The sequence below is a fragment of the Nerophis lumbriciformis genome, linkage group LG01, assembly GCF_033978685.3.
Source record: "Nerophis lumbriciformis linkage group LG01, RoL_Nlum_v2.1, whole genome shotgun sequence".
Classification (NCBI taxonomy): domain Eukaryota; kingdom Metazoa; phylum Chordata; class Actinopteri; order Syngnathiformes; family Syngnathidae; genus Nerophis; species Nerophis lumbriciformis.
In genome coordinates, this window is record NC_084548.2 from 39457973 (window position 1) to 39483713 (window position 25741).

The window sequence follows — 25741 nt, forward strand, 5'->3', positions numbered from 1 at the left end:
TAATTTTGGCTATGCACAAGCTAGAGCAGACCTGGGCATTCTGCGGCCCGCGGGCCACATCCGGCCCTTTGTACGTCCCTGTCCGGCCCGCGTGAGGCCAATCATAAATTAAAAAATACATTTTAAAAAGTATCTATCTCGAGTGTGCAATACAACGGTGCTGCTTTTGTTTTGAAAAGCGTTATTTGTATTACTTCCGTGTGGACGTTTGCTCGTGCGCGATTGTGAGTGAATGTGAACAGCTGCAATCACAAATTACAAAATAAATTAAAAAAAACATCTATGTCGTGCGTGCAATACAATTGTGCTGCTTTTATTTTGAAAAGTGTTATTTATGGGCGTATGTCCGGGTGTAACTTGTGAGTGAAGGTGCACAGCGACAAGTGATGCCTGGTTATCCCCGAGACGCTAAAAAGAGAAAGGTTGATGACGAATGGCGTGTTTTCAGACATGGACTGCCAAGTATTTCTTTACAGAAATGAAGGGTAAAGCCGTGTGCTTGATTTGTGGTACACATGTTGCTGTATTCAAAGAATATAGTGTAACGACCTGCTGAAGTTGATGTTGTGTTCTTGAGTTGCGGAAATGAGGAGTGAGGATAGACATGCGTGTGGAAGGAACGAGATAAGTTGAGCTGTGTTAGTATAGGTTGCTCAATAACGTTTAAAATGAACGTCAGACTTGGTGTGCACTTCTTCTGGTGTCAGAAGTAATACTTTGCGCATACTGCCGCTGCTTGTGTGCTCAGCCTGCTACGTCATCGGGAAGTACGTGCCAAGATGTTTCCTGGCGACTTTGTCAAGATTGAACGGGAGGGGAAGGACTGCAGATGTCTTTGTGAATCCTGGACTTGAGCTCGCCGCAAAGAGAGAGAGAGAGGGAGGAAGGAGAGAGGCACCGTCTACAGGTGCAGTGCACGCTGCTTGGCATGGGGGAATTCCGCCCTCAATGAAGACTCCCAGGTTTGATGGCAAGGCGAACTGGGAGGCATTTCATCCCACTTCTGACACCAATTGTAGCGTCCAGAAGAAGTGCACACCAAGTCTGACGCTCTTTTTAAACTTTTATTGACCAACCTATACTAACACAGCTCAATTTATCTTGTTCTTTCCACACGCACGTCTATCCTCACTCCTCATTTCCGCAACAGCAACGCTTCCTCCTTCTTCGCCAATCACCTTACAGGTGTGCTACGTTCACAACAAAGAGGATGCAGGATAAAGTGACAGAAATGGAAATGTTTGCATTATATTATACATCAGGAAGTGTTGTGTAAGAAAGTGTTGAAGATAAAACCATCAAAAGCCATCTGCTTTTGTATAAAGATAAGTTAGGTTAAATGAAAAATTATTATTATTATTATTTATCTTACGGTATATCAAAAATAATTTGAGCAAAATTTAATTGAAATATTGTCGGTGTGGCCCTCCAGCAGTGCTCGGGTTGCTCATGCGGCCCCCGGTGAAAATTAATTGCCCACCCCTGAGCAAGAGCCTATCTTAGCTGACATTTAACAAGAGGCGGGATAGACCCTGGACCAGTGTTTTGAAAATTACTTTTAAAAGTAGTTAATTATAGTTACTCGTTTCTTTACCAAAAAAATAATTTAATTACTAACGGAATTACAATTAAATAAATGTAATTAATTACTAGGGAAAGTAATTAATATATTACTTTAAAAAAACAAACTATCTGGCATTTGCAGTTGAAAGACGTTTCATATACAGGTAAAAGCCAGTAAATTAGAATATTTTGAAAAACTTGATTTATTTCAGTAATTGCATTCAAAGGGTGTAACTTGTACATTATATTTATTCATTGCACACAGACTGATGCATTCAAATGTTTATTTCATTTAATTTTGATGATTTGAAGTGGCAACAAATGAAAATCCAAAATTCCGTGTGTCACAAAATTAGAATATTACTTAAGGCTAATACAAAAAAGGGATTTTTAGAAATGTTGGCCAACTGAAAAGTATGAAAATAAAAAATATGAGCATGTACAATACTCAATACTTGGTTGGAGCTCCTTTTGCCTCAATTACTGCGTTAATGCGGCGTGGCATGGAGTCGATGAGTTTCTGGCACTGCTCAGGTGTTATGAGAGCCCAGGTTGCTCTGATAGTGGCCTTCAACTCTTCTGCGTTTTTGGGTCTGGCATTCTGCATCTTCCTTTTCACAATACCCCACAGATTTTCTATGGGGCTAAGGTCAGGGGAGTTGGCGGGCCAATTTAGAACAGAAATACCATGGTCCGTAAACCAGGCACGGGTAGATTTTGCGCTGTGTGCAGGCGCCAAGTCCTGTTGGAACTTGAAATCTCCATCTCCATAGAGCAGGTCAGCAGCAGGAAGCATGAAGTGCTTTAAAACTTGCTGGTAGACGGCTGCGTTGACCTTGGATCTCAGGAAACAGAGTGGACCGACACCAGCAGATGACATGGCACCCCAAACCATCACCCAACCATGCAAATTTTGCATTTCCTTTGGAAATCGAGGTCCCAGAGTCTGGAGGAAGACAGGAGAGGCACAGGATCCACGTTGCCTGAAGTCTAGTGTAAAGTTTCCACCATCAGTGATGGTTTGGGGTGCCATGTCATCTGCTGGTGTCGGTCCACTCTGTTTCCTGAGATCCAGGGTCAACGCAGCCGTCTACCAGCAAGTTTTAGAGCACTTCATGCTTCCTGCTGCTGACCTGCTCTATGGAGATGGAGATTTCAAGTTCCAACAGGACTTGGCGCCTGCACACAGCGCAAAATCTACCCGTGCCTGGTTTACGGACCATGGTATTTCTGTTCTAAATTGGCCCGCCAACTCCCCTGACCTTAGACCCATAGAAAATCTGTGGGGTATTGTGAAAAGGAAGATGCAGAATGCCAGACCCAAAAACGCAGAAGAGTTGAAGGCCACTATCAGAGCAACCTGGGCTCTCATAACACCTGAGCAGTGCCAGAAACTCATCGACTCCATGCCACGCCGCATTAACGCAGTAATTGAGGCAAAAGGAGCTCCAACCAAGTATTGAGTATTGTACATGCTCATATTTTTCATTTTCATACTTTTCAGTTGGCCAACATTTCTAAAAATCCCTTTTTCGTATTAGCCTTAAGTAATATTCTAATTTTGTGACACACGGAATTTTGGATTTTCATTTGTTGCCACTTCAAATCATCAACATTAAATGAAATAAACATTTGAATGCATCAGTCTGTGTGCAATGAATAAATATAATGTACAAGTTACACCTTTTGAATGCAATTACTGAAATAAATCAAGTTTTTCAAAATATTCTAATTTACTGGCTTTTACCTGTAGAGCAAGTGTGCATGTGTCTTTGCTTATAAAAGGTGGGCCCTGTTGCGTGACGTGTGACATCATCGAGGGTTTCAATGGAGCTTACCATGAATTGATTAACGTGGATCCCGACTTAAACAAATTGAAAAACGTATTCGGGTGTTACCATTTAGTGGTCAATTGTACGGAATATGTACTGTACTTTGCAATCTACTAATACAAGTTTCAATCAATCAAAAGCTGTGTTTGCAGCGGCAGTGTGTCCGCTCTGATGCCAGATTTAAAAAAAATCTTTTCATTGGGTTGTGTTACCTCTGGTTATTAAACAGATTAAATGTGCTTCGATGGCTGTCATATCTTCTTGTCAACAAACGGTGTATTGTATGGATGGCAAGTTTGTCACTGCAATCATTGATTTATTGTTCATTATTCCCATCGTGTACGTGTGCATATGTTGTTTGCTGTGTCGCATTATGATGGTGCCTCTTCCTATTTGACATCAAGTTCATTTTAGTGCGATGCTGCTTGTTGCTTTCATTCGTAAATAGATATTTCCTGCATTGAACATGCTGCACTTATGACGCTGTCTTGTTGACATAAATAAAACAACATTAAAAGTAACGTGCCCCATAACATCAATCTATCGCTAACGGCGTAGTATCGGACCTAAAAGTAATTAGATTATTCGTTACTAGTAAAAGTTTTTTAATAAAGCTGTTATTACAAACACTGCCCTGGACTGATCGCCAGTCAGTCACAACCACTTTTAGACAAACAACCATTCACACTCTTATTTACACGTGTGGATTCTTTGGATCAGAGGTCTTCAACAGAGGGTCCACAAATTTAAGTTCTAGGGGTCTGCAAAAGCACTACAGGTGGGTCGTGAATTATTTGGCAAATGTTTTGAATATTTTTTTTTAATATAATTATATAGATTTCTATTTTTCACAATTTAAATGTCTTTAAATACACATTAATATTAAATCCAACACATTGTACTGAACAGTAACAATAACAGTAACAGTAACAACATATTATCTCCAGAACTAGCTGTGTGTGCATGAGGCTGACTCTGCACTAGGGATGTATTCGGTGCACCTGTATTTTTTGGTATCGGTCTTGGTTGACAAGACTCTGCAACATCGTGTGGACATCGGGGGCGGTACCTCTGGATTGGCAGACCGGGGTGGTGGTTCCTCTCTTTAAGAAGGGGAACTGGAGGGTGTGTTCCAACTATCGTGGGATCACACTCCTCAGCCTTCCCGGTAAGGTCTATTCAGGTGTACTGGAGAGGAGGCTACACCAGATAGTCGAACCTCGGATTCAGGAAGAACAGTGTGGTTTTCGTCCTGGTCGTGGAACTGTGGACCAGCTCTATACTCTCGGCAGGGTCCTTGAGGGTGCATGGGAGTTTGCCCAACCAGTCTACATGTGCTTTGTGGACTTGGAGAGGGCATTTGACCGTGTCCCTCGGGAAGTCCTGTGGGGAGTGCTCAGAGAGTATGGGGTATTGGACTGTCTGAATGTGGCGGTCCGCTCCCTGTATGATCAGTGTCAGAGCTTGGTCCGTATCGCCGGCAGTAAGTCGGACACGTTTCCAGTGAAGGTTGGACCCCACCAAGGCTGCCCTTTGTCACAGATACTGTTCATAACTTTTATGGACAGAATTTCTAGGCGCAATCAGGGCGTTGAGGGGATCCAGTTTGGCGGCTGCAGGATTAGGTCTCTGCTTTTTGCAGATGATGTGGTCCTGATGGCTTCATCTGGCCAGGATCTTCAGCTCTCACTGGATCGGTTCGCAGCCGAGTGTGAAGCGACTGGGATGAGAATCAGCACCTCCAAGTTCGAGTCCATGGTTCTTGCCCGGAAAAGGGTGGAGTGCCATCTCCGGGTTGGGGAAGGGACCCTGCACCAAGTGGAGGAGTTCAAGTACCTCGGAGTCTTGTTCATGAGTGAGGGAAGAGTGGATCGTGAGATCGACAGGCGTATTCAGTAATGCGGACGCTATATCGATCCGTTGTGGTGAAGAAGGAGCTGAGCCGAAAGGCAAAACTCTCAATTTACCGGTCGATCTACATTCCCATTCTCACCTATGGTCATGAGCTTTGGGTTCTGACCGAAAGGGCAAGATCACGGGTACAAGCGGCCGAAATGAGTTTCCTCCGCCGGGTGGCGGGGCTCTCCCTTAGAGATAGGGTGAGAAGCTCTGCCATCCGGGGGGAGCTCAAAGTAAAGCCGCTGCTCCTCCACATCGAGAGGAGCCAGATGAGGTGGTTCGGGCATCTGGTCAGGATGCCACCCGAACGCCTCCCTAGGGCACGTCCGACCGGTAGGAGGCCACGGGGAAGACCCAGGACACGTTGGGAAGACTATGTCTCCCGGCTGGCCTGGGAACGCCTCGGGATCCCCCGGGAAGAGCTGGACGAAGTGGCCGGGGAGAGGAAAGTCTGGGCTTCTCTGCTTAGGCTGCTGCCCCCGCGACCCGACCTCGGATAAGCGGAAGAAGATGAATGGATGGATGGTTCCTAATTGGCTCTGTCTAGGAAGAACGTTAAGGTTCTGGACTATTGATACGGCGATCGGTATTTTTTTAATTTTTTAATTTTTTTAATGCGTTTATCCATCGTAATTATGACACGTTGTCACATTCAGTTTAAGTGCCGCTGCTACGTACACAAAATAATAAGCTTGGAATAATCACAACTAAGGAAGTAACAACACACAAAAGTTTGTAATAACAATATTTCCTCCAAGTCCTTTAAAGTCACACACGCTAATAAGAGTTAGTGTCAGTTTGAAGTGAAAGCGCTTTACTCACGACCGCCATTATTGCGTTTCATAAACCATCCGCTAAGCAATCTTGTAATCCACAGGCCAAAATAGTGACATATTCAAATAATCACTGAGTCTTTTTATTCATACAATACGCAGGACACAGACACATAAACATTGTCAACATTCCTGTCTGTCACAAATCCTTATGCAACATAAACACAAATAACAAATTGTGGACTTTAATTTGATATTTGAATGCATTAAAAAAAATCAATTTGTCGTAATGTCTTTCATAATGACTGTGAACGATAGGCCAAAATTCCAAAAAAGTGTAGTACCCCTTTAAGAAACACTAAATAAATGATAAATGGTTCTGCGAGGAGGAACCAAGACGTCTTCCTTTAATACGAGCAATTTGATCTCCCACCTCTTCAAGAATCATAAGGACATACACGATGAGTACATGCGGAAGATGGATTGCAGCTTGCAGTGAACGGAGGTGCCCTGTCTCAACGCAGCATTTCAGAAGCTCTGGCTGACTGGTAGGCCACTTCAAGCACTCACCACTAGCTTGCAGCACATTTTTGTTACTCACACAAATACGTTAGAGCAGGGCAGATTGAGCCCAGTTTATAATTTCCTGTTATACAGTATGCCAGTCAGTCTTGCACTAAATGAGGACTATGTTATTGTTTACTTCATTACTCTAGTATGCTCTGGACTGAAGCTGTGTGCCTTCATTGTTTTTGTAGCTGTTGTTTTGAGGCATGTTTAAAAAAACAACAACTTTGTGAAAGTCAAAGTATAGTATTTCCCATAGTTGTAGTGAGTATCAGGATTATCTCAGGGAGAGCATGTCCCAAATTCCAAGCTGCTGTTTTGAGGCATGTTAAAAAAAAAATGTACTTTGTGACTTTAATGATAAATATGACACTGCCATGTTGGCACTTTTTTCCATAACTTGAGTTGATTTATTTTGGAAAACCTTGTTACATTGTTTAATGCATCCAGCGGGGCATCACAACAAAATTAGGCATAATAATGTGTTAATTCTATGACTGTATATATCGGTATCGATTGATATCGGAATCGGTAATTAAAAGTTGGACAATATCGGAATATCGGATATAGGCAAAAAAGCCATTATCGGACATCTCTAGAAAAAAACAAGGTTCCAATGGGCTAAAGAAAAGCAATTGTGAACTATAGATGACTGGATGGAAGTCATATTCTCTGATGAATCGCAAATCTGCATTGAGCAAAGTGATGATGCTGGAACGTTTGTTTGGTGCCGTTCTAATGAGATTTATGAAGGCGACTGCGTGAAACATGCAAAGTCCTACAGTCATTGATGATATGGGGTTGCATATTAGGTCATGTCACTGGGGAGAGGGCTGTAATTACATCTTCAATAAATGCACAAGTTGACATTGACATTTTAAACAATTTTCTTTTTCTATCAGTTGAAAGGATGACATAATTTTTCAAGATGAACAAGTATCCGGTCGTCGAGAAAAAACTGTAAAAAAAAATGTTCCTTGAAGAAAGAAACATAAGGTCAATGTCATCCAATAGTCTTTTTGGATACGATGCCTATCTTTGGGCAGTTTCGCCCATTCGTCTTTGCAGCACCTCTCAAGTTCCATCAGGTTGGATGGGAAGCGTCGGTTTTCATCCAGGATTGTTTGTACATTGCTGCATTCATCTTTCCCTCTATACTGACTAGTGTACTAGTTCCTGCCGCTGAAAAACATCCCCACAGCATGATGCTGCTACCACCATGCTTCACCGTATTGATAGTATTGGCCTGGTGCTGAGCGGTGCCTGGTTCCCTCCAAACATGATGCCTGGCATTCACACCTAGGCTTCAATCTTTGTCTCATCAGACCAGAGAATTTTATTTGTCATGGTCTGGGAGTATTTCAGGCGCATTTTGTCAAACTTTTTTTTACCAAGAATGGCTTCCGTCTGGCCACTATACCATACAGGCCTGATGTGTGCATTGCTGAAGAGATGGTTGTCCTTCTGGAAGGTTCTCCTCTCTCTACAGAGGAATGCTGTAGCTCTGACAGAGTGACCATCGTGTTCTTGGTCACCTCTCTGACCATACTAGGATGAATACAGCAACGTACAGAGACATCCTGGATGAAAAACAACGCTTCCCATCTAATCTGTTGGAGCTAGAGAGGTGCTGCAAAGAGGAATGAGCAAAACTGTCCAAAGATAGGTGTGCCAAGCATGTGGCACTGTGTTAAAAATATATGAGGGTCTAATTGCTGCCAAAGGTGCATCAACAACGTATTGAGCAAAGGCTGTGAATGCTTGCGTACATGTGATTTTTTTAATTTTTTTTATTTGTAATAAATTTGCAATTAAAGAAAACTTTTTGCATTGTCATTAAGAACTATTGTGAGTAGAATTTTGAGGACAAAAATGAAGTCATTCCATTTTGGAACAAGGCTGTAACATAACAAAATGCGGAAAAAGTGAAGCACTGTGACTACGTTCCAGATGGACTGGTAAAGCCCGAGGTGGTGCAACAAGGTAATAGTGGTGTGTTGGAGTCATTGTTTGTTTTTCATGATTCTGTATTTTTTTTCCTCGGAATACAGTGAATCCATAATTTCCACTCTGCTTGATCTAAAAATGAAACCGTTATTGACTACCACAATTTATTTTCTTGATTTATTTGAGTGTTTCTTAAAACCAGAGAGTTGCAATTTGAAATGACAACAGTTTTGTGTCATGTCTGTTTTCTGATTGTTTTTAATTTATTTACAAAATCTAACAACTGAATAAAAATCATCCAAGACTGGTGATGGCATTATTTTAACCAGGAGTTGTAGTAACATTAAGTTAACAGAGTATTGAGTAATGCTCTAAAAATGGACATATACTGTAACTAAAAGAACATTAATCTAAATATACGCGTGTAGGGCTATTCAGTGTTTATAGCAAATACAATGGGGATACTTTGGCATGTTTGTTTATGTCATAGTTAGAGTAGTCTGATACACAGCGTTAGCTTAAAACCAGGTGCAAGCTGTGTTGCTCCCATGATCAGTTATTTATAGTAGAAGACCTAAGAATAGCTACATCGTGTGTGAGGGTGCACTGCTGTTAAAGTTCGAGAAGAGAAGCACAGCTACTCTACTGAAGGTAAACATTGCAAATGTTCAAAAGTCTATTGATGGACAAATGATGTTTATGTTGTCTTATTTATGAAATAGGAATGGATATCAGTTTAGCATTTAGACTTCTTTATAATAAATATTACCTGCATTATGTGCATGCGTTTACATGGGGGGGAAGGTGCTGACTCCCCTGCAGGAGATCTGCTTGTATGTTGGCCTGAAGTTGAAGTTAACTCGCATCAAAATGGAAAAAATAAAATGATCCGTTAATTTTACTTGTTTGTGAATATTCACTTTTTTGATTAAACTGCATTTTACATAGACATGTATTCCAACAACAGGACCCGGATGGTGTGCAACAATCCCCGGTCTGGTGTAGCTGTTTTCTCCCCATTTATCTGCTCATCTTCTTGCAGCAAGTAACCATTCTACTTGATGTCTATACTATGTATTTCCCCCAACAACCAATTCAACATTGACTCTTCATGAATAAACAGATGACCTCAGAAGAAAAAGCCAATCATTTTGAATCATCTGATGATGACTTGGATGAAGATGAAGCGACCCAATATATAATAGAGCAAAGTTTATTTGAATATCGAAAGCTGAAAGGATTGAATCCAAGGTTATTGTTGATAAGTCTTCACTGTATGTACTCCTTTTTTATCATTTCAATTGACTCACAAATCACTTTCTTGCTGTAGTGAACTGAAAGTAAGTCAAGACCCTGATGAGATTTTCAAAGCAATCAAGAAGGGTAAGATAATATTCCTTATTCACATGTTGCTGATTTAGCACAATCGCCGATGTTTTATTAAGCTCTACAAGTTACAAATATACTGGAAAAAATACCCAATCTGGCAAAATACAATTGTTGTTGTCCTCCAAGGACAGTTTTTTTTTTAAACAAACTAACGTCGTTGCAAAAAAATATATATATAATTAGAAGGAGCATGCATTATTGATTACATATTTTGACTGTTGAGAACAAAATAACCAAAATGAGCAAATCATAAAGTGGAATAATTATTCTGACACAATTTCTTTGAATTTGTTCAATATCACTCAGCTCTGTAGTTTGTAAGGCAGGGGTGCTCATTACGTCGATCGCGAGCTACCGGTCGATCGCGGAGGGTGTGTCAGTCGATCACCAGCCAGGCATTAAAAAATAGTCCTAAAAATGAGCGATCATAAATCTTCACTAAGACGTCACTTTCTTCACTTGATTGACATTCACGGCACCTGAGGGTCTTCTGAGATGATCGCTGGCTGCTGCCAGCTCATTAAAATTACCGACAGGAAGGCGAGAAACACGTACCTGTCGTCAAAACACCAAAGACAGACTACACAGTTGCACAATAAAAGCGCTTCTTCATCCTGCCTGCGCTAACAAAATAAGAGTCTCAGAAAGCTGGCGTGCACAAGCTAGCAAGCTACGGAGTTTGCCGACAATGTATTTCTTGTAAAGTGTATACAAAGGAGTACGGAAGCTGGACAAATAAGATGCCAAAAACCAACCACTTTCATGTGGTATTGGACAGAAAGGAGGACTTTTTTTCTCCTCCATTCGAAAATGCGGAGGTTATCAGCACCACTGTCTGATTCCAATCAATGCAAGTCATCACGTGGCGAAGTTGGTAGAGTGGCCGTGCCAGCAATTGAAAGGTTGCTGGTCACTGGGGTTCAATCCCCACCTTCTACCATCCTAGTCACGTCCGTTGTGTCCTTGGGCAAGACACTTCACCCCTTGCTCCTGATGGTTGCTGGTTAGCGCCTTGCATGGCAGCTCTCGCCATCAGTGTGTGAATGGGTGAATGTGGAAATACTGTCAAAGCGCTTTGAGTACCTTGAAGGTAGAAAAGCGCTATACAAGTATAACCCATTTACCATTTACCATCACAATCAGGTAATACACCAACTTATATTCTTGTCTTCATGAAAGAAAGGAATCTATATGTGTTAAACATGCTTGTATTATCTTTAAACACTTTTAACTTATTAACAATATTAACTATATGTGTTAAACATGCTTGTATTATCTTTAAACACCTTTAACTTATTAACAATATTAACTATATGTGTTAAACATGCTTGTATTATCATTAAACACCTTTAACTTGTTAACAATATTAACTATATGTGTTAAACATGCTTGTATTATCTTTAAACACCTTTAACTTGTTAACAATATTAACTATATGTGTTAAACATGCTTGTATTATCTTTAACCACCTTTAAGTTGTTAACAATATTAACTATATGTGTTAAACATGCTTGTATTATCATTAAACACCTTTAAGTTGTTAACAAAATTAACTATATGTGTTAAACATGCTTGTATTATCTTTAAACACCTTTAACTTATTACCAATATTAACTATAAGTGTTAAACATGCTTTTATTATCTTTAAACACCTTTAACTTATTAACAATCTTAACTATATGTGTTAAACATGCTTGTATTATCATTAAACATCTTTAACTTGTTAACAATATTAACTATATGTATTAAAAATACTTGTATTTTCATTAAACACCTTTAATTTATTAACAATATTAACTATATGTGTTAAACGGCCCATATGTTGTGGCCCTCCACTTAAATTTATTATTTAGTGAGCGGCAATCTTGAATCCCACGAGACACCAACTACAATAACGGTGCAAAGACAAAAATTACAGCACAAACACACATTGGGCAACACGCTTAAGGAAGCTTAAGTGTCCCTGACTATCTCCCTGGTAACTCAACAGTAGAGATGGGATTGATGGCTTTTTGAAGGGAGCCGTGTCTTAAGGGAGCCATTCATTTCGAAGAGCTGTTCTAAAGACTGGCTTGTAATTATAGTTCCGTTTTTGTTTAACTCTTTTTTTTGTTTTATAAAGGAAACGATCACTGGTAGCAGTAATAAGATAAAAATATGTGGAACAGAATAATAAAAATGTACACAAATATTATTTTACTTTACTGGTGGTAATTATTCTGAAATATTGGCTATAGTGTTTTTTTAATTTAGTTTTCATTGTAAACATTCCTTAAGATGGTCCCATATGCTTTGACTGTGAAATTGTTATTTAAAATTTCCCTCACCTTAAAAACTTTGTAGCACAAAAGCATTTTAACAATACAGAAAAAACACACAAGAAATGAGTAAGAATAAAAAATATAAATACAACTAGGGTACAAATGAAGAATACAAATGTGAATAAAACATTGTACAGTACTACCTGGTGTGTGTACACTTGAACTACTTTACATATCGTAACAATGAACCAAAAAAGTGGATACAAATAGATAAAAACAATTACAAGTAAAGTTAATAAAACGTGAATCCTAACTCTTTTTCTAGTCCAATTGCTAGTCTGTATCTGCATGTGCATAAAAAATGGCTCTCTAACGAATGGCAACTCGCAACTGAGAATCGGTTCTCAATGTTTACTTGAAAGAGCCGTTCAAAAGAAACGACTCGTCCGCGAACGCTACATCTCTACTCAACATTGTCAAAATATACAATGTTTGGATAACATTTTATATTTACTATAGAATTTATGTATTTGTTTAAAATGGATCCCCATTAGTTGCTACACATTAGCCATTACTCTTCCTGGGGTCAATCACACGTGACAATAACATCAAAATAAAAACTCATCAATACATAGTTTTCACGCCCGACTGATTTCCCATGATGCTCCGCGCGATCCGCCATTTTGAAAGGCAAGCGCACCGGTACAACATCAGCAAATTCATATATACGAACCCGTTCACAAACGTATGCATAATGGCCGAGAAACCAGCAAAAAAGAAGTATAAAGAAGGCTTGGACAACCAGACGTTGGAAAGATACAACCAGAAGACACAATGCATAGGCGTTGACCCGTACGAAGTGCCGAAACAAAGTTCCACGTATGACCACAAATGCCTCCCGGCCATAACGTACATAGACATTTTGAACTACCTCGTCAATTACACCAGTGCCTATACAATGGAGGAATTGAGGGCATTCAAGTCTCTGGAGGCGTACAACCAGTTTATTAACGGATGGGTCAGCGACGTTAAAAGCATGACTGCAAACGAGAAAGTGCTTGTAGTGGGCAGGGTATGTATATATAACGTACATTAAAACCATGTGTTTAGCGAGGACACGTCGGACTCCTTAGGATAAGGGGAGTCTGCCCAAGCCTGTCCTCTCCCATCCACTTATATTTATTTATATATGTGATAAATTTGTTAATTTATTCAATTTGTTAGTTTTGATAATGCCCAACTGAAGAGTATAAAATATAATTCACGAGTATGAAAAACAACAACATTTATTTCATTGCAACACTTATGTAATTACCAAACAAAAGTGCATCTCTAATGTATCTAACTTATGACAAGGTTGATACCTAAATATTTTATCCATTGAGATCTACAACTCATTTCGTGTACAAGCAACCTGGGCTGAGATGGGCGCTATATATCCTGAGGGGGGGGGGGGGGGGGGGGCTTTCGCTTTCGTGGTCCATCCCATAAAGGGCTTCGAGAATAGCAAATTGACAAAAAAATAAACAATACATCGTTCTAAAATGTTTAATAAACAGATTGAGACGTAATCCTACCTGTTACAAAGTGATCAGAACATATTTTGGAATGTTGAGATGGCTCCTCTTTCCTGTTGATGCTTGCCAACCACAAGCGTCGTCTCTCCTCGCTGATTTTCCTTGTCTGTTCTCCTTCGTTGTGTCTAATTTTAGGAATACTGAAAAATCCTCGCTGCACTGATCCATCCCGTCGATTTGTACATCCATTCACCCAACAGGAAATAACCATTATGCGCCTTTCACCAGTGTTTGCTCGAAGCTATTGTCAATAATCGTGAAGCGTGTCAACTAGGCCAGGTGTGTTTTGTTTGCCTCCCAAGATGGCGGATGACCCGGGATAACCCGGATGTGTGACGTCACGTAAACACCATGTATACATTCCGTAGAAACAACATTCAATAACAAAGGATATGTACATAAAATGCTATACATTAACAGTATTAAAATACATCAATTAGAAACAGGTCATATGTAAAATAAAGACAAAAAGGGGAAAACGCAATCTTTAGTGCAGGGGTAGGGAACATGTGGCTCTCGAGCCAGATGTGGCTCTTTTGATGACTGCATCTGGCTCTCAGATAAATCTTAGTTGACATTGCTTAACACGATAAGTAATGAATAATTCCGCTGGTAATCACCGTGTTAAAAATAACGTTCAAAATATAAAACCTTCTCATGCATTTTAATCCATCCATCCGCTTTCTACCGCACCTGGTCAATAAGTCGTATTAATGGTAAGAAGTATTTTATTTATTATTGGTTAGCTTCAGAATAACAATGTTATTAAAAAGAATAAGAGACATATTACAAATGTTGGTCTTACTTAAAAATGCACGCATTTAGTTGTATTCAATGTTAAAAAATATTATATGTCTCTCACGGAAATACATTTTAAAACATTTGGCTTTCATGGCTCTCTCAGCCGAAGCGGTTCCAGACCCCTGCTTTAGTGTATAGTATCTCTTTAAGCTTGATTTTAAAACCCCTTAAAAAAAATGAACGATTGATTGAATGCCCTGAGACCCTTAAATGGGGGGTCCCCAACCAGTCGATCACGATGGACCAGTCGATCGTTGGGACCCAACCGGTCGATCACAAAAATATTAGAAAAATAATAATTTATTAATATGACATCAGTGACACCCCCACCCGGAGAATGACCAGCAGACCCGCTAACAAGCACACACTTTAACCCTTGAACACTAGGGATGTCCGATAATGGCTTTTTGCCGAGATCCGATATCCCGATATTGTCCAACTCTTTAATTACCGATATCAACCGATACCGATATCAACCGATATATACAGTCGTGGAATTAACACATTATTATGCCTAATTTGGACAACCAGGTATGGTGAAGATAAGGTACTTTGAAAAAATAATAATAAAATAAAATAAGATAAATAAATTAAAAACATTTTCTTGAATAAAAAAGAAAGTAAAACAATATAAAAACAGTTACATAGAAACTAGTAATTAATGAAAATTTGTAAAATTAACTGTTAAAGGTTAGTACTATTAGTGGACCAGCAGCACGCACAATCATCTGTGCTTACGGACTGTATCCCTTGCAGACTGTATTGATATATATTGATATATAATGTAGGAACCAGAATATTAATAACAGAAAGAAACAACCCTTTTGTGTGTGAATGAGTGTAAATGGGGGAGGGACGTTTTTTGGGTTGGTGCACTAATTGTAAGTGTATCTTGTGTTTTTTATGTTCATTTAATAAAAAATACAAAAAACCCCCCAAAAAAACGATATCAATAATAAAAAAAACGATACCGATAATTTCCGATATTACATTTTAACGCATTTATCGGCCGACCGATATAATTGGACATCTCTACTGAACACGCCTCGCCTCTCTCTCTATAGCCTCACTCCAATCGTCAAAGACATGCACCTGGGGATAGGTTGATTGGTAACACTAAACTTGGCCCTAGTGAGTGAATGTGAGTGTGAATGTTGTCTGTCTATCTGTGTTGGCCCTGCGATGAGGTGGCGAATTGTCCATGGTGTACACCGTCTTCCGCCCGAATGCAGCTGAGATAGGCTCCAGCACACCCCGCGACCCCGTAAGGGACAAGCGATAGACAATGACCCCTGACCCGTCTCCGCTCGGGATGGTTTTCTGCTGGCCCCACTATGGACTGGACTCTCACTATTATGTTAGATCCACTATGGACTGGACTTTCACAATATTATGCTAGACCCACTCGACGTCCATTGCATCCGGTCTCCCTTAGAGGGGGGGGGGGCTCACCCACATCTGCGGTCCTCTCCAAGGTTTCTCATAGTCATTCACATTGACATCCCACTGGGTTGTGAGTTTTTACTTGCCCTTATGTGGGATCTGAACCAAGGATGTCGTTGCGGCTTCTGCAGCCCTTTGAGACACTTGTGATTTAGGGCTATATAAATAATCATTGATTGATTGATTGATTGATTGATTGATTGATTTACAATGGATGGATGGATGGAGTTTATTGTCACATTTGAAGTTGAATTTTTGACATGAAAGAACTTTTGCACGATATTCAACTTTTTTGAGTTTCACCCTTAGTTGGGGCTTTGGCATCAGCATGTTGACTATATCTGACCAATCTAAGTGTATCTGATGAAGCCTGCTCAAATGAGAGGTAAAACATATTCTATGACAAAACTTAACACTCCAGTTGTCATCAATTGAATGCCCTAAGAATACAATGACTTGGATGAATAAGAACATCCATAGGCTCCAGCACCCCCCGCTACCCCAAAAGGGAATAAGTGGTAGAAAATGGATGGATGGATGGATAGACTTAATTGTCTCATAGATTTTTATAAAAACTGTGCCAAAATCTGCGAGCAAAAAATAAAGCACTAAACTGGTGTAAACTTGAATTTTCCCTTACATTTTTATCTCAATATAGAATTCCAACATTTAGAACAAGGGTGTCAAACTCTGGTCCGCGTGCCAAATTTGGCTCGCTGTGTAATTTCACTTGGCACTTGAGGCGATATCAAATTAACACTGGAGCTGGCCCGCCGATTATATACAGCGGCGGTGCCACGGTACACCGCTAATTCTCATACTTGCCAACCCTCCCGAGAGACTCCCAATTTTACTGCCCCTCCCAGTAATAGTCACGTCTGCTTTTCATCCAGTCCAACGAGTGCTGGCCCAGTCACATGATATGTGCGGCTTCTGCGCACACACACACACACAAGTGAATGCAACGCATACTTAATCAACAGCGATACAGGTTACACTGAGGGTGCCCGTACAAACAACTTTTACTCTGTTAGAAATATACGCCACACTGTGAACCCACACCAAACAAGAATGACAAACACATTTCGGAAGAACATCCGCACCGTAACACAACATAAACACAACAGAACAAATACCCAGAACCCTTTGGGGCACTAACTATTCCGGGACGCTACAAGGTGTGTGTGTGTGTGTGTGTGTGTGTGTGTGTGTGTGTGTGTGTGTGTGTGTGTGTGTGTGTGTGGTTTGGTGGTAGCGGGGGGTGTATATTGTAGCGTCACGGAAGAGTTAGTGCTGCAAATGGTTCTGGGTATTTGTTCTGCTGTGTTTATGTTGTGTTACGGTGCGGATGTTCCCCCAAAATGTGTTTGTCATTCTTGTTTGGTGTGGTTTCACACAGTGTGGCGTATATTTCTAACAGTGTAAAAGTTGTTTATACGGGCACCCTCAGTGTAACCTGTATCACTGTTGATTAAGTATGCCCTATTTTGTGATCGGGCTGGCACGTTGTTAGAATGGATGAAAAGCAGACGTGACGATAGCTCGTAGTCGACGTTAAAGGCAGTGCCTTTAAGGCACGCCCCCAAGACTGTGGTCCCGGCGGACTACGAGATATAATGACTGATGAACACCTTCGTTTGATAATGAAGGTTGCCTCAGCTCAAAGCCTGAGCCCCGATATTAATGAACTAACATCCAAGAAAAGATGGCAGGTATCTGGCTTGGGCACATCAGATTAGATCAGTGTGTTGCAAACTGAGCACTTTAAAGTCCTGAATGGTTGGTTTATTCATTGTGATTTTATTTTCAAATGTATTAGCCTGTGGAAAAAGTTAATGTTGATATTTACCCCAGAAGGCTGCAAATAGAAAAGAGGCATTCAATTTTTATATAAATTGTATTTGATATGGCATTGATATTTTTTAATTATTATTATTATTATTTGAAACTCGATTTTGCATGTCACTATAAAGTTATATAAGCCTTGCGTGTTCAATATTCAATGCAAAACTTGTTTTGAATCCCTATTAAAAGGTTAATTTGTTCAACCTTGGACCGCGGCTTTGTTCAGTTTTAAATTTTGACCCACTCTGTATTTGAGTTTGACACCCCTGATTTAGGAGATATGTATGTGTAAATGTTTTATCTTCATGCAGGTGATGAGGATGCACTTCAGCAACTAACAGCCCACCCAGAGATTCTATCTAGAGTTAATGAACATGGATGGATTCCTCTGCATGAAGCTGCAGTACAGGAGAGTAAACACATACTTGAAATCATCTTTTCAGGTGGTTAGGGTATTTATTTAAGGATGACTTTTTAACCACAGAGTAGCGTGATTCTGATGTCAAATGTGTTTCAGCATCTCCTTCAGGGACAGCCCAGTGCCGCACACTTAAGGGAGAGACCCCATTGTTTTTAGCTGTAGTTTACGGCCGCAGACAGAATGCCACATTTTTGTTACAGAATGGATGTAATCCTAATCTCCAGGACGATGAGCAGGATTCTCCTTTAGTGGCAGGTATTCCACACAACACAAATTTTCTGCATTTGTCTGGCATTTACTGTTTCTCTCGCTCCTCATTTCTCAGCTATTCTTAATGACCAATATGACCTGGCAACACTACTGCTTCGCTACAATGCTCAAGTGGATCAGATAGGGCCTCTTAACAGGACGGCACTACACGAGGCTGCCTTTCTAGGCCTGGAGATTTTTGTCTATCTGCTTCTTGAGTCTGGTGCCAACCCGAATGCATGTGACACTAAAAGGAAAACTCCACTGGCTCTGGCTGCACAAAATGGACATTTTAGTGTGGTTGAGTTACTGTTGCAGAAAGGTATACAACATGAAGTCAAGCACCATAATTTCCTGGCTATCGAGTGCACCTAAATATAAGACACACCTACCTAATTTTTGGACAGATTTTATTTTGCGCATATATTGGACGCACAAGTCTACAACCCACAGGCGTACACATTAAAACTTTAGATCGCTCAAATTTAACAAAAGATAGTGCCTATAACACAGCATACGGAGTGGTCACTGACCATGGTTTTTGTCCTTCTCCTCCTGCTTGCTAAAACCGCTAAAGTCGTCTTTTTTTTTATGCTGCTTTGGTGGTGGATTTTTGCTCCGTTCTACGACTGTTCCCATTTTCAGTGGCTGGGTTGATCATCATCGACTTTAGGGTTGTGTTGTGTGCATTCTGTCGCGTATGAGGCAGTGAGAGTGAGCCCATAACATGCTAAATGGCTGATTGAATAAATGTGTGAGTGAGTTTGATTTAATGTGAACAATTTCATTGGTGTGATAGAATAGAACAGAACACCTCATTGTCATCTAACATGGTGGCTACTCTGTTAGGTGCAGTAATAATATAAGAAAAACAATAAATAACATGTTAAAAAATAAATACATAAATAGAAAATACGAACAGCAGTGCAACAGTGAAAAGCAGAGTAAGCTATCAGGTGTATAAAGTACTGAGATCTTTTCACACAATCATATTCATTCAGTATGTATGCGCAGCGCAGGCTATAAGAATAGCCTACTCATCCCTTGACAGACCAAACACTACAGTTTGCATCATCTTCTTTGACTTTTCTGTCGCCTTCAACACGCCTTGTGGGGCGGTATAGCTCGGTTGGTAGAGCGGCCGTGCCAGCAACTTGAGGGTTGCAGGTTCGATCCCCGCTTCCGCCATCCTAGTCACTGCTGTTGTGTCCTTGGGCAAGACACTTTACCCACCTGCTCCCAGTGCCACCCACACTGGTTTACATGTAACTTAGATATTGGGTTTTTACTATGTAAAGCGCTTTGAGTCACTAGAGAAAAGCGCTATATAAATATAATTCACTTCACTTCACAACACGATCAAGCCTCGGTTAGGCTGTGAGGGGAGAAGTTGAAGAGCATGGATGTGGAAGTTCCCATCATCACCTGGATTACCAACTACCTGACAGGCATAGTGCAGTATATGGGACTGCATAGCTGTCTGACTGTGTGATCAGCACCGGGGCCTCTAAAGGAACAGTACTTTCTCCCTTGTTGTTTATCATCTACACTGGGGATTTGAAGCACTGTTCCGAGCTGTGTCACTTACAAAAATATTCGAATGACATGTACAAAGTGGGGTGTGTCTAGAGAGGACAGGAGGAGGAGTATAGGACACTGGTGGATCACTTTGTAAAGAGATGGTCATCAACTTTAGCCGTAACAAGGGCACGCCAATCTCTGCCAATCTCTATCACTGGCATAGATGTGGAGCAGGTAACATCTTGTTAATACCTCGGTGTCAATTTGGACTGCAAGCTTGAGTGGTCTAGAATAGAATGGGCTTTATTGTCATTGCACATAAAACACTCAAAAACTTTTTAAAAAAGGGTCTCAGCTGACTGTATTTCATTTAATAGTCTTTCAACGTCTGCAACAAAATGCTCAACATTTTTTTACCAGTCACTAGTGGCCAGCACCATCTCTTTTGCTGTGGTGTGTTGGGGAACGGGAGTGAAAGTGAAGGACAAAAACTAGCTGGCAAAGATCATCAAAAGGGCTGAATCAGTCGTGGGCATCAAGTTGGCTAGACCAAAGGAGGTTCTTAAAAGCAGAAATTCAAGTAAGATCAAGACAATTATGGGAAATACCTCTCACCGCCTGTACAGCACTATGGACAGACTTTTGCAACTCAAATGTCAGAAGGAGCGCTATAGCAAGCAAGTCTTTTCTCCCAGAAGCTATCAGACTTTATAATGCACATGTAGGATCCAGAAACATCATGCACTAATTTATTTTATTAATTTATTTTATTTTTATTTTTATATGTCTGTGTTAGTTTTATGTGTTTATGCTAAGGCAGTGGTTTTTAACCTTGTTGGAGGTACCGAACCCCACCAGTTTCATATGCGCATTCACCGAACCCTTCTTTAGTGAAAAATAAAATGTTTTTTTTTTTTCAAATTCAAGGCAAAATTATATGTTTTTGGTAACACTTTAGTATGGGGAACATATTCTAAGTAACAAAGACTTAATTTAGAATTATTTGGTTAGGGTTAGGGTTAAAGGGTTAGGGCCAGGGTTAGAGGGTTAGGGTTATAATAAGGCCATGCCAAATAAGGCATTAATAAGTACTTAATAATGACTAGTTAAGAGCTAATATGTTACTAATTTGCATGTTAATAAGCAACTATTTAATGGTGAATATGTTCCCCATACTAAAGTGTTACCATGTTTTTTTATTGGTGCACAAAATGAACCGTGCATGAACATCACCTTGTTCAAAGAACAAAACCAACATAAACTCACAACAAACGACACACCTGCAAATCAGTGTGACTTCTGCTGTTGCCGTATCCGTAATACGCCGATAGGGAGAAGTTTTTATTTACACGATGAGTCGGGTGTGTCTTGACCTCTGCCGAACCCCTGAGCCCGACTCACCGAACCCCTAGGGTTCCATCGAACCCAGGTTAAGAACCACTGTGCTAAGGCAAACACATTTGCTAGCAAATTAGCGCTCTCTCTCTCTCTCTCTCTCTCTCTCTCTGCCTCTCTCTCTCTCTCTCTCTCTCTCTCTCTCCCAATACATATACTGTAGGTGCATTTTAGCCTGTCTTGTATGTGTGTGCCACTGTATGAATGTCTCAGTACAACATACATCCAAACCAAATTGCAGTTTTATAAATATCTGTATATGCGGCAGGTGAAGTTTGTGAAATATCCATAAATTAGCCACAATATTGTATAAAGCGTAGGGTTCAAAGCATGGGAAAAAAGTAATGGCTTATAGTCACTCTGTATATTACGGTAGTAGGACCTGGAAATGATGCGATGGGGTGGGGACTTGTCCAGGGTGTACGCCGGCTTCCGCCCGAATACACCTGGGATAGGCTCCAGCACCCCCGCTACCCCGAGAGGGACGAGTGGTAGAAATTGGATGTATAGATGGACCTGGAAATTATCAGATTTTTTATGTATTTAATGCCTTTTCTTGGAAACCTTACTGATATTGTCTTGTTTGGTAGGTGCAAACGTGGAGTGTGAATCAGAGTCCGGCACGGTCTTGTTTGATGCAGCAGCATCAGGAAACCCTGACATAATCTCCTTGTTGCTGGATCATGGAGCGGATGCTAACGTGCCTTTGCACAGTGGCCACCTGCCCATTCACCGTGTGGCATATCATGGACACATACTGTAAGCAATCTTTACCATCTCCTCCAAAATTGTGCCTTTCTGGTTTGTAGTACAAACCAGTGCTTTGTTGTGACATTAGGACTATTCTTTGATAGGGCACTGCAGCACCTTATCCCAGTGACCAAACCTTGCGCTATAAAGGAGAGTGGCATGAGTCCGCTTCACTCTGCAGCCGCTGGAGGGCACTCTCATTGTGTGGAATTGCTACTCAAAGCTGGCTTTGACCCAAACTTAATGCTGCATCCGAGAGTGCGACGCAAATACGATGACGAACGCAAGTCTGCACTTTTTTTCGCCGTGTCCAACAATGATCTTCAATCCACCCGTTTGCTTTTGGAGGCCGGGGCTATGGTGAACCAGGACCCAATCAGTTGTTTGCAGGTGGCTCTTAGACACGGCAATTATGAGCTCATCAATACCTTGCTGAGATTTGGGGCAAATGTGAATTACTACTCCAGAGTCAACACCACCCATTTTCCCTCAGCACTGCAGTATGCAATAAACGATGAGGTCATGTTGAGAATGATTCTGAATTATGGCTACGATGTGAAGCGTTGCTTTGACTGTCCCTATGGTGACAGTTGCCACAACTTTGCTCCCTGGACAACACCTGTCATCAAAGATATGGTGGTGAGATGGGTCAAATTTAAAGTCAGGAAACTACTACTTTTGAGATGTCAGCATGTAATGTGTTGCTTTGTGTTTTCTTTTAGTTCTGTGAGGTGATAACTGTGTCCTGGCTTAGGCACTTATCTGCTCAGGTGGTGCGGATCATGCTCGACTACACCGATCATGTCTCCCTTTGTGCCAAGCTCGGAGAGGCTTTACAGAAGCAGACACAATGGCTGGAGATTTGCCACATTCAAAGTTTGAACTTTATTGATTCCTACCTTTATTTTTCAGCACATATGCATTGTTGACTTTGTGTGATTCCTATATGTATTGTGTTTCAGGAAATGCACGAAACTTAAAGCACCTGTGCCGGCTGCAGCTTCGGGAGCATCTTCATTGCCTAGGCTTGAGAGCTTCAATTTTTATCAACTTCCTCCCGCTTCCAACCACCCTGAAAGAGTACCTATGTTACAAGGAGTTTGATGTGTACACCAGGGGCAGCGTAGCTATTTGATAACATACTATACACGGTATCAAATCATTTTGTATTTTATTTACATTATACTATTGTATTAAGCTGCATGTATTCAAATTTCCAGTGAACTTTGTAGAAAAACTAACTTGCATTAAAAAACATGGTCACATACTCAAAACCTTGCATATCATTGTGGCCCCTCCAGTAAAAAGGGATCCGTCCACTCCTGTGCTTTGTTGACCGTGTTCTGGAACAGATCTCAGAGGAATTTTGACAACAATTAAACTACACACTTGCCCAATTAAGTTTACGCATTGCTCTGTGAATGGGCATTGATTGATCGGGCCAACTGCGTGCAAAGACATTATCCTTGGACATAATTTTTGCATGAGTGGATTCTGCGCTTATAACCAAAATTAGTTTGAACAAAACTACAAAACTATAATCCCTCTGTTTGTTTGTTTTTAATTCATGTAAGAAATCAGTTACGTACCACATTGGGCAACATCTATTGCACCGGTCCAAGGTTTCTTGTTGTATCCGACTGGGTTGAGTTTTTTCTTGCCCTGATGTGGGATCGGAGCCGAGGATGTCGTTGTGGCTTGTGCAGCCATTTGAGACACTTGTGATTAAGAGCTATATAAATAAACTTTGATTGATTGATTGATTGTTTAATTATACAGGTAGGCATTTAGTAGTTAAGCCATTCATATTCTTTTTCTGTAAAGTTCAGCTGGGGCCTATCCCAGCTGACTTTGGGCAAGAATAGGGGTATACCCTGGACTGGTCACAAGTTAATAGCAAGGCATATCTGATCTGCAGAGTTCAGGCACAAAAAATGATAAATGCCAAATTCCAGTTTTGTAATAAATGTGCATTTTCAAATTGAGACTATTATTTTGATTGTTATAAACAAATCAATGACAATCCGCATCAGCGGAATGGCTGTTTTATGAAAAGTTTCACAAAAAAACATTTACTCAAAACAAGAAAAATGGAGATGTCTGTTTTTGTGTCTGAACTCAAGGAGTCAAACTGATGTAAATGAAAACGCAACCAACAAATATATATTTTGAGTTGCTATATGGTTTTTCAAACCTTTTTAGAGAACAAAAAATAAACATATTTGCTTCAATTCATAAGAGTTTAATTTAATCCTTTCTATAAGTTTTCTTTGCTTTTTTTCCACCATGTGCCTAATATTCCCCCTGGACCGCTTCCGTAGTTTTTTGTTTTGTTTTCCTGTCCTGTGCCTCTTAAATTAACTGAACAATATATTATTGTTCATTGCACCTGGACCTTGCCTCTGCTGATGCTTCAGGATCCAACACTCTCACCAGCCATCACATACAGTGTCTTTTAAAATGGTCCAAAGCTGTACAGCGGCTGTAGGAATCTAGAAGATTTGCCCACATAGCTAGACAGGATAGGTAAAAAAAAAAAAAAAAGTCAGAGGTGCAATTAATGACACTAGTCTACATAATTAAAAGTGGTAAGTAATTTGATATCAACACTAGTATAGACATATTGTAAAAAAATAAAAATAAAAAAAAGTCTTGATACATTTTTATAATTGTCTATTGTCGCTATACCTGTCAAAGGGAAAGGAATCAAAAAGTACAAAGTTCTGCCCTCGCTACTGGAGTTTTGAGTAATTTTGTGATCACAGTACAGGAGAGCTTGCTGACATCTTCAACCGGAACCCTGTCTAGCATGAAGCACAGATTAGCTGAAACAAGCAAATTGGAAATGCTGTTAACCGTTGAGGCTAACTGGCCCCAACACCAGTTCAAAGCAGTTGCCTAGCAACCTGGACGTTATTAGACTGCGGGAGAGTTGGACAGATTTAAAGATTTCTGATAACACAGAATGATCTCAAAGATAGGCTGGCACCTCCAACTGGACGCCAATGGCGTGTCCAGACTTTTTTACAGAGGTGGCACCCATAAAACAGTCGGTATACCCCAGGAGCAGCAGTAGCTACTAGTTGTATGGTATACTAATACAGTACCACGGTTCTAATGAATTAAAAATGAAACTATAATACCTCTGAAACATAACGCTATTCTTTTTTTCTTCTTCCTGATATTACGGCAAAAACACACAATAAATGTGAAGCCATAAACATTGCTTTAAAACATAGCTAGCTAGCGGCTAACATCCATCTGCAGTCTGTAATGTTTTAACTACCGTATTATCCAGACTATAAAGCGCACTTAAAATACTTTTTTCTGAAAAATCGACAGTGCGCCTTGTAACCCGGTGCGCCTAAAGTACAGAATAATTCTGGTTGTGCGTACCAACCTCAAGGCTATTTTATTTGGTACATGGTGTAATGATAAGTGTGACCAGTAAATGGCCGTCACACATAAGATACGTGTAGACTGCAAGATGACGCCAGTAAACAACATC

General features: G+C 40.4%; 1 protein-coding gene across 3 annotated transcripts; it reads left to right on the forward strand.

Moving 5' to 3' along the window:
* The first annotated feature begins 358 nt into the window (after positions 1–358).
* asb14b (ankyrin repeat and SOCS box containing 14b) lies at positions 359–23630 on the forward strand. Of its 3 annotated transcripts, XM_061981082.2 has the most exons (12): positions 376–485; positions 6510–6615; positions 9549–9626; positions 9705–9832; positions 9912–9964; positions 18209–18340; positions 18415–18573; positions 18644–18889; positions 22074–22242; positions 22338–22872; positions 22956–23109; positions 23196–23630. In XM_061981082.2, the coding sequence occupies exons 4-12, from the start codon at positions 9705–9707 to the stop codon at positions 23366–23368; spliced, it is 1749 nt and encodes a 582-aa protein (XP_061837066.1). In that variant the 5' UTR covers positions 376–485; positions 6510–6615; positions 9549–9626; the 3' UTR covers positions 23369–23630. The 3 variants fall into 3 exon arrangements, with proteins under 3 accessions (XP_061837074.1, XP_061837083.1, XP_061837066.1); XM_061981099.2 differs by lacking the exon at positions 18644–18889 and having other exon boundaries at positions 375–485; XM_061981090.2 differs by lacking the exons at positions 6510–6615; positions 9549–9626; positions 9705–9832; positions 9912–9964 and having other exon boundaries at positions 359–485.
* Positions 23631–25741: the final 2111 nt, after the last annotated feature.